The sequence below is a fragment of the Micromys minutus genome (assembly GCF_963924665.1).
Source record: "Micromys minutus genome assembly, chromosome: 12".
In the NCBI taxonomy this organism is placed as follows: domain Eukaryota; kingdom Metazoa; phylum Chordata; class Mammalia; order Rodentia; family Muridae; genus Micromys; species Micromys minutus.
Window position 1 is genome coordinate 45,621,542 of NC_137981.1, and position 18,160 is coordinate 45,639,701.

Consider the following 18,160-nt stretch of genomic DNA (forward strand, 5'->3'; position numbering starts at 1 on the left):
AGTGCCTCACTAAGCCCGTTTAGTGGGAGCTTCACACCCTGAGGCCCAAGCATCTCAATCCTGGGCCTGCTTCTTCAGTGGTCCAGAGCCATCAAACGGGGTGTCTAATCACTCTGGCTTCCCTTCAGTGCGAACCCCCTTCCTGTGAAACCTTCTCACAGCCATTTCTACCCAAGCACCTCTCCCTGCCCTTTGGATGTGATTCCCACCCATCAAAGCTGTGTTTGTGGTGGAGCCCAATCTCTCTCTCGTTACAAAATCCCACTGCCAAGGTCCTTACTGCACTATCCACTGTCCTTACTGCACTGGCCCCCGGTAAGGCTGGTCTGTGTCACTGAAGGTTTTGTTTGACAGTAGATGAGGGGAGGAAGAGGAAAAGAATCAATGATTAGTCCAGGACCAGCTCTGAGCAATGGGCAGCCCTACCCCCAGAGATGAATGAACAGCCAGACAAAATTCAGCTCCGTTTTAACTCCTCCACCCCTCTTGTTGGCTAGTTAGGGGAGGCAAAGAGCTAGGCCGGGGCTGGCCACTGTGACACACACTGTCCTAAAGTCTGGCTACTTGGACTATGATCTATGGGGTCATCAGAAGTAACCGAGAGCCCACTAGAAAGCCAACATGTTCCAGACCTTGCCATCTAGAATCTACATTCAAACGGGGTTCCCGTAACTAGGAAAGAATTCTTCCACTGAGGTGTATTTCCAATACAACTGTGTTACGCATTGACATTTGAGCAATGTTTCTTCCAAACAGCTGTGGTAATGGACGCAGATGGAGAGAACCGTGTTTAAAGACTAGCTATTGGGAGTAGCAGAGAGGAGGCTGGGATAGCTAGAGTTTGAAAGAGTTTGTTGGACTCTGGCTGTGGGGAGGTACAGAACAGGACATGAACGTATATTTCAGATTAGAACATCTCAACCCCTTTCCTTCAGTTAAGCCCCTAAATTGCTTTCTGGTGAGCATGATGGCTCTGGGTCATTGCTCACGTTTTGTGATGGAGTGCTGTGTAGGCTGGAATGCTCCACCCAGTGGATTTTTCTCCTGTCTTTGTCTCTCATGGGAGTCGGCTTAGTTCTCACTGACAAACACTTAATAAAGTGAGGGACTGTTGTGTAGACATGCCAAGCTTCCCTACTGGATTAGCGTATGATGATATACATCAGCCCTCAGGAAAGCTGTTTCTCTTATCGCACAAACTCAGCCACAGCCTAGACCTTAAACGTGGGAGTTCCTCCGTCAACAACTCAAGGTTGAGTATGGAGACACTTCTCGCCCGTTCTGCCCCACTCTGGACACTCTCAGTTTAATCCCCCTTCTTTGGGAGGTTTGGGAGCTGTGTGCCAGCATGTGCCCAGGTTCCCCTTCAGGAGCTGGTACGAACTGGATTAGCCGGGGAGCCACCGCCTGGAGCCTCTTCCCAGCCCACGGCACTCTGAAAGAATCTCTAAATAATGGGTTACGTTGTCTCATTATAACCTTCCTCGTTCTCATTTTCAATTGCTGAAATGCCACATGTGTGGACCTTGAGGGAACTGATTTTAAAATCACCTCCTAAGTAGCTGAAAGGTAAGAGGAGGTAGTGGAGGGTGAGGCCACACAGGCAGAGAGAGGTTTTCTTGGCCAACAACACTGTGGGGCCTGGAGTGTCACTCAGCATGGTCTCACCTCCTCCTTCCTATTTCTTCTGTCTCATTAGGGTTTGGATTGGGTTTTGTTTACTTCAGTATTCTGCTAAGTGCACAAAAATATGTCATTGGATGAGCTATGTATAACAAATATTATCTTTCATCTGCCTCCAATCACGGGGACTGCTTCCTTTTCTTTCAAAATACTCATGTCCCTGATTCAATGTCTTGCCTTGGTGCTATGCCCCAGGGATGGTACCTTAGCTATGGACCTTAATTGGGGTTGCCTGGCTGGAGGAGGGCTTTCATCAGCAGGGGCCCAGCTAACTTTTGTGCTTCTTACCTTCTTGTGTCTGGATTAGTAACTTCTACAGTCAGTTAAAAATCAGCACAATCATTACCTTCCAAGTCAGATCTCTGATAGATTAACATGGAGGAGTCTTGATCCAGTCTTGTTTTGGACCTTAAGGATAGACCTGTGAAAAGATGACAGTGGCCATTCTGACTTTAGTCTTGGGCTTTGCAATGGGTCCATGGTTTACATGTGGGGCCCGAGGTTCTTGGGACCCAAGGGCTGAGCTGGGGGGGGGGAACTGGTGGGAACCAGCAGAGGCTTCAGGGTATGGCTGCCTTAACTTGTTTCCCCCTACCCCCTCTCCTTTCCTGGTGATTTACTGAAAGACTGGAGTAAATCAGTGATGTCCCCTGGCTGGAGGCCCAGAGGAGAGGAATTTTAACTCTTGCTGTAGGAACTAGAGGGCCAGGTGGCTCTGGGACTGTGGGGTACTCTTGTCATCAAAGCAAAGGAGCCCCTCTGCTTTTCTCATGCCAAGAACTCCCCAGGAGACACACAGCAGATACTGGCTGTCTGGGAAATGGATAGATCTGCTGAGCTTGCATTTCATTTACTGTGTTTTCCTTAGAACTTCTGCACATTTTGGTCACTCTGGTTTATTGTCTTCTGAAACTTTTCTGTGCCTGCTCCTATTTGGGTTTTGTGCTGGTATTTCTTTTTTATTTCTAAACAGGTGTGCACACAAGCACACATACTCTTACACATGCACTCATACACATACATACTGTCACACACAAATACACCTAGCATATACTCTCATACACATACATATTCTCACACACAAATACACATAGCATATACTCTCATACACATACATACTCTTACATACACATATACACAAAACTTGCATTCTCCCTCTCTGATGCACACATTGTCTGTCTGCCTGCCTGACTTTATGTCTGTCTCTGTCTGTCTGTCTCTCTTTCTCTCTCATACACACACACACACACACACACACACACACACAAAACCTATGTTCCATTCTTGGCAGCAGAAGAGGAACAGGCTCATGAGAATCTGCTGCACTTTTCCAGGATGGTTGAGTTTGCATTAGACTCTCAGTGCTCAGATGAGATGGCTCACACATGTGCACTGACTGCACCTACTATGTGTGTGTGTGTGTGTGTGTGTGTGTGTGTGTGTGTGTGTGTGTTTCAGTTCAAGCCCCAGCACTCCCATAGGTAAAGGACACCAAGCTCAGAAATGTATCTGTCTTGGTTAGGGTCACTATTGCTGTGATGAAACACTATGACCAAAGCATCTTGGGGTACAAAGGGTTTATTTGGCTTACACTGCAACACTGTGGTCTGTCACTGAAGGAAGTCAGGACAGGAACTCAAGCAGGACAGGAACCTGAAGGCAGGAGCTGATGCAGAGGCCATGGAGGGATGCTGCTTGCTGGCTTGCTCCTTATGGTTTTCTAATAAAACCCAGGACCACTAGCCAGGGGTGGCACAGTTCTGTTATTGCTTCATCATCTCACTTCAGCTTCTACTTCTTATTGCTCTGTCTTGTCCCAAAACACTGAAAAGCCATTGGACACTAAAGGCTTGGTGGGATTTGGTGCTGCAGCAGTATTATTTGCCTATGGTGTTTTGTCAAGAAATGACAACCAATGTTACACGACTGTCTCTGCTGGCTGGATACTGCTTTGCTGAGGGCATTTTACTCTCAACATCAGCCCTGGATTGGCTCAAGTTCATCTCCCTGATTCCCATGAGTCCTCTGATCCCAGAAAGATGGTTGAGCCGTTCTCATTCTCTGTGTATTTGGAGGTTATTTTGTCTAGGTCAGCGGACAGCAGTGGTTGTTATCTTCCGACTTTGTCAACAACCCTGGTTTCCACCACTTCTGCTTCAGTTCGTTGTGCCTCTTCTAATCTGAAGATGATTTTCTTTGCCAGTAAAGAAAGAAATAAAATGGTGACTGCACCACGTGACCCAGCGCCATCGGCAGCACCGGAAATGCAGGCATGTCTGTCATAACCTTTTTTGTGCTCCAGTTACATTTAAACAGGGCCCATGGTGCTGGAGAGACAACTCGGTGGTTCATAGCACATACTGCTCTCACAGAGGGAGCCGGATTTGGTTTGCAGCACGCACATCAGGTGGCTCACAACTGCCTAAAACTGAAGTTGTAGGGGATCCAATGCCCTCTTCTGGCTTCTGTGTGTACTGCACACATGGTGCACATATAGACAAGTAGGTCTAGAAATAAAATAGCCACTGGTTTTTTTTTCTTTTTCTTTTTTTTTCTAGTATTACTGTTGTTATTGGACAGGAATCTTTATCTTGGGATTCAGTTTTTTTTTCCCTTGATCATATTCTTAAAATTTAGAATCATTTATTTTTCTCCATTCATGCTTGGGAATTTTTCTCTTTTCCTTTTCCTTTTCCTTTTCTTTTTCCCCTCTGACCATGAGTCTTTGGAATCCCAGACCTGAGATTGTGACTTTGGTGGAGTACATTCAGGATACTCAAGTTACTGGGTTACCTTTTCAGCACTAAAAACAAAACCCAAGCTCATGTCCACCAAAGCACACACTGCAAATACACACTGGTTCATACTCTGAGGAGTTTTCTGACCCTGGCCACATCTCTCCTGTCAGGTGGCTTGGAGAATCACTCCCCAGATTATCCACAGTTTAAAACACAGTGCTTTTGTTATATATGGCTCTGTTCCTTTGGAGTAAGATATGGTCTTTTACCAGAGCAATCTAATCTTGAGTCAGGAGTGGGGTTCAATCATATTGTCAAGAGCATTTAACAAACAGGTACAGTTACAACGATATGCCAAACGACAAGCTTGATTTCTCTGAGCATAGAGGTAAGGTTAGGATTTCTGGTCTCCTTTGTTTATGACCTGCCATGTGTCTAGACAGTCTCTTAGAGCTGTAAATAGTCTTTCTGGTCCTCCCCTCTGGACCATGAGTCATTTCCTGCTCTTTAGTATTCTTTCCTTGTCAGACTTACCAGCCTCTTGGAGAACTAGTTCTAAGGATTTATCTGGGTAGTTTTGTGAGGGAAATCTGTGCCATCTGAGACACTGTTTCTGACCTGTGGGTACTGAGCAATCTTATAACAAAGAGTTTCTCAGATACAAGAGCCTCAGTCCCATGGGATTCATCCTGAGCTAAATAAAGGTCTCCTCTGTTTATGTTGTTAAGTTTTCCAAGGACTGTGTTAACAATAGAGACTTCAAATCATCTCAAGCAAGGGTTCGACAAGGGCTAGAAATCAGCATCTTTGCTGGGTCTGGAGGGCACCTAGTCTCGCCTGAGTCTCACCTTCACCCGCCCTGTTGTCTTCAGTCCTGAGTCCTCAGCCCTGCGTGTGTTCTTCTGCCAATTGCCATATTTCTGCAGTAAGTGAGAGATGGTTTCTCCCTAGGAAGCAGATTCTTTTTAGGATGGATCCTTTGTAGGAATCTTCAGTAAACTGTGCCACGGTGGCAGGGATTTTTCTCTTCCAGTGTCCTTCTTTTCCCTACCTCCTCATCTTGAGCTTTCCCACATTCCTGGATCTGTGCTTCTGTCTCTTGCCTGCATCCCTCACATATCCCCTTTGGGGACATCACAAGCTCTCTCATCTTTCTCTCTAGCCTGTGATGCCTCTGGTATGAAGGTAGGCATGTCTGCATCATTGAAGACTTTTGTCTGTGCACATACTACAATGGGGCTGAGGACAGTAAGTCATTTGAAATCATTTCACAGGATGGCCTAGCAGGAGGTACAATGGGCTTACCTCTAGAAGCCTCCATTGGTTAGCCTGGGCACATGATCTTGTTTCCCTGACCTAAGAGGCTGCTCTTCCCTGGGGAAGGACAGCTTTTCTCAGCCAGCTTGGCTTTTTCAGACATAGTATGCTCCTGGTATTTGGCAGTGCAACAGACCCAGAGAGATGCTAAATCTCCCCACCCCTTGTCCAACCTGATTCTTTCATTGACCATCCATTCATGTGCCTGCTACCTTCAGCTTCCTCCAGAAAGATTATAATCCACAGGCAGAAGAGGAAAGATCCTCCATGAATTCTTGGTAACTTCTCGTTTTTTTTTTTCTTGTGCTTCAGTCTCTGCTACAGTAACTAATGGGAAGAAGGAGAGTCTTCCTCTTCTTAAGCTTTGCTGGGACAAACTGACAAGAGACAAACCGAATAGTACAGATAGAGAAACATACGATGTTTGGCGGTACCCACAAAGTGTTATCATTTTAGAAGGAAGCTTCTATACCCCTCTTTCCATGATCTAGGGGGCAGGATTAGAAACACAGGCAGGTTTTATAAGAACAGTACATGACATTTCAGAGTGTCCACAGGCTCATATAATACACAGTGACCTGGGACAAATTCCACTGGATGTGTAGCTCAGACAAAGAGTGGCAAGTGATTCTGTTTCGAATGCTGGGTAGGACCAAAATAGGTGACAAGAGCAACATAGCAAAAGCCTGTTGAGCCTGTCTACAGATGGCAGTCCCTTTTCCTGCAGTATGAATTTGGAAACTGGAAACACGGAGGAAGTATGAGAGGTAATTAATGTCTTCTGTGGTGGGCATAGAATGTTTCTGGTCTGGGTTGCCACCTAGGATCCTTTGACTTAAAACCATATGAGATTCCACAGTCCCTGGACTCACGCATGACCCTCTCCCCAGTTAACTTTAGGACTTTGGCTGTGTTGTCACTGAGCCTGGCTTGGAGGCTGCAGCACTGTCCACACCTGTGGCTCCAGTGGCTGATGTCATAGCATTTGATCAGGAGATATTCGCTACTGGATGCTTGACTTATCGTAAATGTTTGTTTGCTCAGCAGTTGAAGGCTTTAAGGACTTCGGTCGTGGGGAGATGTAGAGCTGCAGACTTTGTCCACACACATCAGAGGTGCATGAATGTGGGCACAGGAGCAGTATTCGTTAAGTGGGCATTTAAAATGATCATGGATGAAGAACACACAACAGTCTTCTCATGGTCTTTCAGGTGCATGTCCACAATAGTATGGTTAGGCCTTGAGTCTTTCCTTCCCACTCCCAGCTCTTTATCCCCTTCTCTCCACATTCTTTCAAGCTTAATGTTGACACTTCTTAGGCAGTGCCTTTAGAGGCTTGCTTTTGAATATTTAGATAAAAGCTCAGCAGATGTCCCTGAGTCCACAATGGTCCCATCTCTCAGGGATTAGAGAGAACTCATATGAGGACCAAATGAGCCCCTTAAGCCTGGGAACTCCTTCTCATCATATACTGGCTCCTGTTGGCTGTCCCCACTATCTATGTCCCCACTATCCTTTGAAGGGGTTCTGGCTTCTAATTTTGTTTAGCCAACTTTGAGCCACAAAATTTAGCAGGCACGGGTTGGGGCAGGGAGGTGAAATAACAGGGAATCCAATTTACTGCTGTCACGATTAAAGATAGGAACTAAATCTGTGACTCTACCATGGGTCAATTACCACCGAGGGTGGCCTTTAATGATTAACAATGGTAAAAATTCTGTCCCTAGGACCCAGTGGAAAGGGCCCTCAATCTTAATTAGGTAGAGTTGAGACCCTTGATGCCACCTCTCCGAAATCTCTTCTGTATATTTTATTGTATGCTGGTTTTAATATTATATTTTATTGTTTCTTGGATTTAAGATGGAGCTAGCTTCAACTGCACACCAAGACACAGTCTGAGGTAGCCTGAGGCTTGTTGACTATCTTCCACAGATAATTAGCCAGACGAGGTCTATTGCCTCAAAGAACCAGTACACATCCCCTGGAGGGAATGTCTTTGCCCTTGAGGGAAATACTGCTTGTGTTCATATAGCAAAGGGTAGGAAGACTAACAAGAGGCAAAGGAGACAGGAAGGCAATACCTATCAGCTCTTTGCAGATACTGCTGGGATGGCCTTGGATGTGAGGTGGTGGGTGGCAGGGAGGCCTGGCAGTTCACTCGTTACCCAAATATGTTTGACTTACCATTCTAACACCTAGGACTCTGTCATAAGTATGTGACACTGTACTCAAGCCTCAGTATCAGACATGTACACAATGCACACACACACAATGCACCCATGCAGGCATGTGCACGCTCGCGCACACACACACACACCACACACATCCACACACACATACACACACATACACACACACATACACACATACCACACACATACACATACACACACACATACACACACATACCACACACATACACATACACACACACATACACACACATACCACACACACACACACATACCACAAACACATACACACACACACCACACACATACACACACACATACACACACACCACACACACATACACACACACATACACACACACACACACACACACACACACACACACACACACACACACGATCATATCCTCAGATTTGGGAGCCTGGCCAGAATGTCCTGGTAGGGTGTAGTCTCCCTTACCCGACTTGCTCTTGTAGGCCCATTCTGTCTGACTGCTCTGATCTCGTAGGGAGACAGAGTGTCCTGGCAAACTGTAGTAAGAAGATGTGGTAAACTTCAGGTCATGCATAGAAGCGACAGTCTTATGGGTTTCCTGAGAGGTACTTAGAACTGGGCTCCTGTCAAAGGGGAGCAAAGGGTTAATGTCCACGCAGAAGTCAGGCTAGGATCCCAAACATATGGCACTGTGCAGTTGGGAAGACAGGGGCTACTCTTCTCCCATAGACTCCTGCCTGTCCCAGGTGGCAGAGGCCAGAAGACAAGGAGGCACCAAGCTTGTGGATCACAGGGAATAGACCTGTGTGGCCCTCTATGTTGCCAGCTGCTGTTTCACTAAAATCTGAAAGGATCTATGGATGCTGAATATTCTAGAACATTACCTGTCAGTCCTGGTTCAGAACCCTGCTCATAATCTCTAGAGGCTTCTCCTGCTTCATAGTCACTTTAGGAGTGTGAAAACGACACAAGTACATGTCACAGTAGTTGAGAATCAAGCATGGAGGTATGTCTCTATATGGCCTACTGCTGTCACATGTGTTCTGAAGGGTTGTAGATGGTGGGGGTGTTAGGAATGAGGTGTGGACACAGCTTAGAGTCCAGAAGGATGGTTTCAAGTACTGTGTTTTATCTCAGGAAACTCTGGATTGTCACTGGGTCCAGACTACAATTCAAAGAAATGAAAGGAAATGCCCACCCCGAAATTATTTTATACCCACTGGCAATGTGGCAGAGACAGGCCTAAAGAGAAATGTCCAGCAGATATTGGAGTGATAGCTATGTCTGGTAAATAATTAGGGTACTTTCCTGAGGGACTCAGACCAAATGACATATGGACAACCCCTCCCCCAGGCAGCTCTGGTCCTCAGGGTTCTCTCTAGGGCCCCGGGTTGTTGAACAAGTCCTCAACACAATCCACAATGAAATGTGGATAAATAGGGGGGGTGGAGGGTGGGGGTGTGCTCTTTAAACCTAATGACCTGGGGTCATGACTTGTATTCTAGGCCTGCTAAGTGTCTACCTAGTGGCTCATGAGGAGCAGAATAGAGAAGACCCTTTGTACTTGCCAAATCTGTCCTGTGTGTGGAGTACTTCCCCCGGGCTAATGTCTGTCTCTTCTTCTCCCTGCGGCTGGGAGGAGGAAATGCTTCCTCTCAGGTGAAGACTGGGAGCCAACTCAGCTGCTCTGAAGTTCCTGAGTGAAGCTGTGAGTCACACTTGACAGGCTGCATGTCAGTCCCCTTGCAGCGGATCTCCAAGCAAATTAAGGAGTTAACTAAAAAGAAAGTGCCTTTGACATACCACTCAGTGTGTGTGTGTGTGTGTGTGTGTGTGTGTGTGTGCGCGCGCGCGCGTGCATGAGTGTTTGTTACCGATCAAATCCACTATTTCCTGCCCCTGGAGGTGTGGAATATAAGCCAGAGGGGCCAGTGCAGAGTAGATCTTGAGAACTACCTTGCCAATTACAGCCCATGGCTCTGACCTATAACTTGAACTAAAGCAGGGGTTGTACCCCCACCTCCTACGACCACCAAACTGGCCTTTTGAGGTTTCTACATCTTACGTCCATTCACATCATTAGCAGAGAAAAATGTCCACCCATCTCGGCCCCTGCAGGTACACTTGTGGGGGAATTGTAGGGTACACGATACAAAGACAAGGATAGGATACTGGGAAATTTGGGAACCTCTCTACTGACTTTTTTAGAGCTGGGTACATAGATGGATATGCTTAATGGCCCCAGGTCATTAAGTGTGAAGAGCAGTCATCCACCCCATCTTCATCCATAGTGTATTGAAGTCATGTTCAATTCCCCAGGGCCTTACAGAGAATCCTGAGGACCAGGCCTGAAGGAGAGGATGCTTGGATGTTCTTTGTTACTGCACAGATGTTTTTATTTCTGCCATCTAGGGCACATCAGTCATGGCTACAGGTCTTCAGTCACTATTTAATATAAGCCTTGGGGATACACCCAAGCTGGTGTTTCCCCCTGTATAGCTTGCAACTTCCCTTTGGCCACCTACTCTTGTGTCCACAGAGAGCGTTGCCTGTTAACCCTTTGCTAACTGCCTCTTGTTACTGCTTGCCTCTGACTGAGGCTTTGACCAAAACTCAGAAGGCCCTGCTCTTTCATTACTGGGCATCATTGGTCCCCAGACACCCGACTTTGGAACCCTCTCCCATGAGTGACAGCATGACACAAGTGGTCAGTGTGGTGACTTTCAACTGCTCCTTACTCAATACCCTTCCTAGGGACTTGCTCCCCTCTCCACCTCTCCCCATCTCTGAGTGTCCGCCTGGCTTTTCCCAAAACATTATTACCTTTCATCAACATCGATTGGGCTTGATGTTGTGGCATCTGTCTTGAATTCTGTTGGGCGGAGGGGAAAGGCATTATTGATCCCTACAAAGCACTTGTCTTTGCATTAAAAATAGCTTGTTAAGTCTCGAACGGTGAGGACGAGAAGGCCTGGGTTATAGAAGGTTCCTACCTCCGCTTTATTCCATGTTCTCTCTCAATGGTTTTCTTTAAACAACAGGGGATTTGAACTGGAGGGAACTCACACAAGTGAGGATCCAGGTTTGCTTTGTTAGTGTTAGGTACTCACCAAAGGTACCAGACAGAGCAGGGGTTCTGGATATTTAAGATCAGGAAGTTTTCTTCCCTTTCTTCTCTTTTCTTTTAGACCCAGGGTCTCCCTACATAGCTCTGGCTGTCCTGGAACTCACAATGTAGATCAGGCTAGCCTCAAACTCACAAAGGTCTGCTTGTCTCTGCCTCTGGAGTGCTGGTATTCACGACATGCAATAGAATTCTAATCATTTGGGTCACTTAACCATCTGGTTGTATGTAATGATATGACATCAAGAGCTTCAAATACAGTTGTCAGCAACTCAAGTGATAAAGAATTACAGGAGCCCGGTTTGGTACCCAGGGTTATCTCTGATGTTACATGTCTCCCATGCCCTTCTTTACTGCCTCATGATCTCTTGTCTTTTGGTCATATCCATTTTACACAGCAGAAAATGTGGTCCTGGAAGACTGGCCACTTACAAGTCGTGTGTGTGTGTGTGTGTGTGTGTGTGTGTGTGTGTATTTACAGCTAACCTTCACATTGGCTAAGAATATGGCGTGTTTGGTGCACCCTGTGAGATAGTCTGTTGCTAGTCCCCAATTTAGAGATGATACCAAGACAAGGGACTAAGGGACTTGTCTAAGTTCATGTAACTTGTAAGAGAGAGCTGGGATTCAGACCTAAGAAGTCAAAACACTCAGAAAGACCATCTATCTTTATGGCAGACGCCTGTTTGCTACTAATAAACAAATAGCAGTCAAGCTTCATCTTCCCTACCTGACTCTATGGGAGACATTACCAGTTGATTACAGTATTCTTTCCTGATGTGCCTAGATAGGGCCCTGGATCCTCCTCAAGATAGTGACCTGCCTCTAGCTCCTAGTAATTAGCCCAGTAATTAGCCTATCAGAATGAGAGATGGTAGTTCATATGTTCTAAGGTTCTTTTGATAAAGGCCAGTTAATTTACTCAAAATAAGTATGTGAGTGTGTGCATGTATGTATATATATATATGCCTTTAAAAAATAAATCTGGCTGATTCAATTTGCTACATATCTGCTATGAATGAGGAAGGCATTCTTGTTCAGTACTGTGTTCCACAGTAGTTATATCAAAGATATTTGGAGAATAGTCTATATTAAAAGACTTGATATAAATTCTTTTAAGAAACAAGGAATTCTCTTGTTAACTCCCCTGCCCCTATAACCTGTTTTACATACTCTAGTGTGGTATTGGAGTTTGCACAGCCCAAAAAGCTCTTCTCTGTGCCTTTAAAATCGTGTCAACATCTCCCTGCAGGGTTTTCAGTGCTTTTTCAATTTCTGCTAGCAGGTCGTTTATTTTCAAAGCCTGGGCTTCATGCACAGTTCCATTTGCTTGACAGCATTGTATTTGTCCTACTCTAGTGGGTAATATATTTACAGAGATCCAGCACACAGAGGGGACATGGTAAGAATGCTTGATCCATACTGTGCAGAAGAAAAGCACGAGTTGCTATTTTTCAGCATTAGCATTGCACTTGGTATTTGGACAGCGGAGATATTGGAATCCCAAGAGGGAGCATGATGCTAGAGGCACACAGAAAAGAATTTCCTGGCTGTAGAGCAGTCATTTCTGCAATGCTCCACTTCCTCAAGGGTAGTGGGAATCAGGGATGTTATATCGGAAGAGATCCAAGAGAATGTAAAGATAAAAGCTGAGGGTAACAAACCTGGTCCCAGAAATTTAGTTCTCAATTTAGTTCACACCAAGATGCTACAGATGACTTGGGGTCTTTCATTTCTGTACCCGATTGGATATGGTCATGCAGTCAGGACATCTTGGGAAGATGCCACAGGAATCTCTGTGCCAGGACACATTAGCTAGAGCTAGCAAACAACACAGTGGCTGTTGTTGCCAGAATAAAATCCAAGTCAAGGCGATGCTGACAATCCCAGGAATGGGGCTATAGAAAACCGTCAGACGTTGACTGAGAGCCATCACTCAGCAGCGTTGTACTAAGAATATCCTTCTAGGGGCTGAGTCTGGGAAGCAGAGTCTGGTGGCCTAGTGTCAGACTGTAGGTCTGCGTTCTAGGAAATACTCATTATGTATTTGAGGATAGCCTTGAATTTCTGCTCTACTTCCTGAGTGCTGGGATCACCAGCATACCCACCACATCTAGTTTATGTGGTGTAAGGGATTCACCCTAGGGCCTCATGGACACAAGCCCTCCACCAAACAAGCTACCTCCCCAGTCTCAAAGGGCTGTTTATAAAAGTAACACCAAACAAGGGGTAGTGCATACACCCAGAATCCTAGCACTCAGAAGGCCTAGGCATCAGAATGCCTCAAGTCAAGGCCACCCTGGGTGATATGGAAAATACCACACTTACCAGGGGCTACATAGGCAGACCCTGTCAGCATAACAAAACAAATCAAAAAAGACAAAAACATAGCCATAGCGCTAAAATTGGAAGCAATGAATGATCAGTAACGGGGATCAATTAGCAATTTTGTGGTCTAGCCTGGGATGAGTGTGCATGCGTGCATGGGGGGCAGTAGAGAGTGGATAGTTTGTGGGCACACGTGGACCAGTGGAGTGACTTTGAATGTTCTGTAGAAAAGAAGGATAACCACAGCGGATGGCAATTAGCTAAATACTTCAAAAACAGTTTACAGAGGGTTTGCAATGTTCCCACCGTAAGGAAGCGTCACATGCATAGAGGGTAGATTTCTCTGCTTCTGCATCTGATCATTGCACGCTGGCTGAGCACACACTCATTATTGGGTATAGTTGTTATGACAGTTAAAAATAAAAAAGAATATTAAAAAGAAAACTCAATACATTACATTTGTAAAATATAAAATATAAAATACATTCATGAAACAATATTTGTATGCAGCCACAAGGAAGAAGTACATAGATAAGTTTACCTTACAAGCCAGGTACAAGCACTATAGAAAAAACATGGTCCTTTTCTAAAAGGTGAAGCTTATCAATCTGGTAACAATACAGGACCAAAATCTTAGGAGTAAATCGTGTATGCACAATTAGTCTGTGTATGTGCACGTGTACATTCAAGTCTGAGAAAAATAGAACCAAAGTATGAAAAATGGTCATCTCTGGTGGTGATTTTTGCTTTCTTCTTTTATTTAATTGTGCACACACATTCACATGTGGGTGCAGTCTAAAAGGCAGCCTTAAGTGGCAGCCTTATGAACTCCCTTCTTTTTCCTGAGTCATATACAGTTTCTAAAACCCCCTTGATAAAGCTTCAATCCTCGTTCAAAAAGGAAACTTGTTATAGCAGAGAGGTCAGGACAGGATATCATTTATCTGGTGGATGCTTTCAGAACATGTACATCAGCTGAGAGTATCAGTGTCAGCTGCAACCCTGGCACTGTTGAGGTAGAGGTGGGGGGAGCAGTTGTTCAAGGTCATCCTGGGCTGTAGGGTGAAATGGAGTCCATTTGGGGTAAATGAAACCCTGTCTCAGGTTGGAGAGATGGCTCAGTGTTTAAGAGTCCTGACTGCTGTTCCGGAGGTCCTGAGTTCAAGTCCCAGCAACCACATGGTGGCTCACAACCATCTGTAATGGGATCTGATGCCCTCTTCTGGTGTGTTTGAAACAGCTATAGTGTACTATATATAATAAATAAATCTTAAAAAAAGAAACCCTGTCTCAACAAATAAATAAGCAAAAGAACAGATGGAAAACAAACAAACAAACCAAACAGGTGCTTCATGCCCTTGAAGTCTCCCTGACTGCTTCCTATTCAGGGTGCCCCCCACTGCAGACATTCTGAGCAGAATTTGGTCTTAAGGGCATTCTATCTGTCAGCATCATGGACAGGGTAGTCAGTGAGAGCACAGATGTTTCTTTCTGCCTCTCATCTTGGCTGTTTATGCCTGAGTACCCAGGGCTCCCCACCCCACCCACTGCCAAATGCTCTGTCATCAAACCACTCTCTCCCTTCCAGATGCCTCTCTAGCCACCCTTTCCAGGCAGAAACCCTCTTCTAGATGCTTCTCTAGACACCCCTTTTCTGTAGACACTTATGCGCTTCCAGATATGTCTCAAGATACCCTTTCCTCGCAGATACTCACCCTCTTCCAAATGTTTCTGAAGCTTCATTTCTTTTTGTTGTGCAGTCTCTTCCATAGGTGCTGCTTGAAACAGATATGCTTCCCTTTGTAATAATGTTTCCTCGTCCAAAAATTTATCCTCCTTCAGGTACTCCTCCTCCAGAGATTCCCCATCTTCAAACTCTAGAAACTCTAAGTCATCCAGAGACTCCGAAGACTCATCCTCGACATCAGACAGAGATTTATTCCATGAATTCCCACCTTCCTGTGATTTTCCATCCTCCACCGAGGAAGGTGTGAGTAAGGAGTGCTTGGAAGCCTCGGGAAGGCGAGGATGTGAAGGTCCTGGTGATGAATTATCATTAGACATGATGGAGAAGCCTGTGCAGATGAGACCTCTCAGTAGTCCGGAACGTTAACTTCTCATCCTGGCAGATGAGAAAGGAATAGAACACCATTAGTGCAAGCCCACCAAGTATGACGGGAGTTGGTCTTGTTCATCATTTCCTTTAATAGCCTCTGGAAGGCCTTTGTGTGTACATATCAGTCATGGTAGCACAAGGGCCGGCCTCTGACCCAAATATCAGGACCAGAGGCTCCACCCTCAGTAGCTGGTGGAGATCACACATAGCACACCATGAAGTGAACAGGCTGGGAACGGAAGGCATGGCCACGTCATGGTGACATGGTTGCTTGGAGAAGCTATGTGTTTCTTTGCTGAGAAATACTGCCACAAGAAACACAATAGACTACGTTTTAGGAGCTCAAAGTCTGAAGGGAAAAAGGAACTGGGAAAACTGATGTTTACATAGTGACAAGAATGCAACAGAGGCAGGGATCGGGGGTCTCTGGTAAGTTAGGGGCCCCTGTGGTTAAGGACCTGAGGCATTTTCTTGGGAGTGACAGTTGTGCAATGTACTGTCTTTTGATAGCTTGTGGGACAGTTCCTTATGATTTCATCCCAGTTGCCATGGTACTGTGAGCATCATGACTCCCCCTTGTGAAGGAGACTTTGTGAGATCAAGCCTGTATTTTGCCTGGGCCTTCTGAACTTTTACTGAGTCACCATTTGCTGCGTTAGTTGGCTTTCACTAAAAGTACCTCCCTTTCGAATGGTGTGAACCTCTTTCAGGTAGGCTTGAACCCTGGACTGCACGGAGAAGAGAAAGAATAAGATTTCTCCCCCTCGGCTTCCTGGCTTTGGATGCATGTGGCCTGCAGCCTCAAGCTTCTGCTGCGTTGCTTCCCCTGTTATGATGGAAAATTATACCCCAACAAAAGCAACTTATGGAAGGAAGGATGGATTTTGGCTCACAGATTCCATAAGTTGCTTTTGTTAAGGTATTTTTCTTAGAGCAACAGGAGAAGAGACAAATATAGAAGGTCTCACAGGTGCCTTAATACCTGGTGGTAGTGGGAGTAACTAGGGTAGACTGGGAGTAAGTAGGGTAGACTGGGAGTAAGTAGGGTAGACTGGGAGTAACTAGGGTAGACTGGAGTAACTAGGGTAGACTGGGGTAACTAGGGTAGACTGGGGTAACTAGGGTAGACTGGGGTAACTAGGGTAGGCTAGTACCGCAGAGAGATGACTCTGGTTGTACAAGTAAAGGGGGGCTTTGAAAGTCATTAAAAATTTTGTGGCTGGGCGTGGTGGCTCATGCCTATAATCCTAGCACTTGGGAGGCAGAATCACATGGATGTCTGTGAGTTTGGGGCCACCATGCTCTACAGAGTGAGCTCTAAGACAGCCAGTGCTATGTAGAGAGACCCTGTCTCAAAAAGTCAGCCAAACAAACAAAAAGAATTTTATGTGAACCAGTTACTTATCCAATTCCAAATGGTCAGCCCTGAAACATACACACACAAGGGACATTAAATAGAGTAAGCAGGTTGTATTTGTGTATTTGGGGAAAAGTATATGTTTATACGAACACATATATGTATGCAGTAACAATAATCAATGAGCTATGAATATGGAAAAGAACAGAGTTTGGAGGAAGAAAGTGGAAGGTTCTCTTTGTTCCTTATGCCTCCAGCCATAGCTGTGGATGGTGACGGCAATCAGAAATAAAAGAATCCTTATTTGACCAAACTTTACTTGGGCTCCAGGACTTTCTTTTAGGTTCATCCCTGCCTGCTCTGGTAAAATGTAACTGTAGCAAAAATGTTGAGGGTTGGTCTGGTGCTGCTTTTGTGATTCAAATGTTAAATACTGGCCGCCAGGATCTAGATGCCCTCATGGGCAGATCCTCATGTGCACAGAGTAATGCTATGGAAACTTTGTTCCCCAATTTAAAGCTATTGGTTAAATAAAGATGGCTACAGCCAATTACTGGGGAGAACAGAGGTAGGCGGGGCTTCAGTTACCAGGCTGGGGATTGCAAGTAGGGACCACCAGGAGAAAGAGAAGGAGGAGAAACCAGGAGGGAGTGAAATGCCCCCTGAGGACAGACTAATGGAGCAGAAACAACCCCAGTGAGACTCAAACAAGTAACAAGGGACATATGGCTGGGGTGTAAGTTAGAATAGCTCACAACCACCCAATCTAGGCTCAGAATTTTGTCTTTTATTCAGGCTAGCTAGAATAAACCATTCATTCCCACAAGAACGGTGCAAGAGTCTCTGCTCTTGAGGTTCTGTCATCATTAATATCAGGGTGGAGCCCTCATCCTCCATCTTTTCCTCAGGTCACATCTGATCTTCAGCAAGAATCATGCCAAACCAATCTCAATATAATTCCCTCACGCCTAGCATTTAACTTCCCACCCGCCCGTATGCCACCCTGATGTAACACCCTCTGTTCTGGGTAACATCTGTTACCTGGTCCACGGCAGTGGATTTCCACCATCTTTGTTGTACATTTAAATGAGCCCAGGTCCAACCTGAGGTCCCTAATTCTTACTGAGACTTTTCTACATAAAAATCCATGTTTACTGCTTCAGTGACTGCTCTGTTTTTGGGTTTGTGTTTTTGACAGTGGGGTTGTCCAGCCGGATGGGTTAAGACCTCAACGACATGCTCATATTTCAGATTTCTTCTTAGCTGCTTAAGAAGTCAAAATCAGCCAGGCTCCTGGACTGACCAGATTG

The 18,160-nt window shown here is 45.5% G+C and overlaps 1 protein-coding gene across 1 annotated transcript in view; it reads right to left on the reverse strand.

The window, feature by feature from the left end:
• The window catches only part of ERICH6B (glutamate rich 6B), a gene marked incomplete at both ends in the record, with an annotated part of 43,902 nt that extends 25,983 nt beyond the window's left edge, over positions 1-17,919 (reverse strand). The window contains 6 exons of the mRNA XM_080926746.1: positions 2,030-2,104; positions 8,391-8,548; positions 10,749-10,797; positions 15,093-15,452; positions 16,173-16,319; positions 17,892-17,919. Of these exons, the coding sequence (XP_080782872.1) occupies positions 2,030-2,104; positions 8,391-8,548; positions 10,749-10,797; positions 15,093-15,452; positions 16,173-16,319; positions 17,892-17,919 (817 nt within the window). The remainder of the gene's footprint in view (positions 1-2,029; positions 2,105-8,390; positions 8,549-10,748; positions 10,798-15,092; positions 15,453-16,172; positions 16,320-17,891) is intronic.
• Positions 17,920-18,160: the final 241 nt, after the last annotated feature.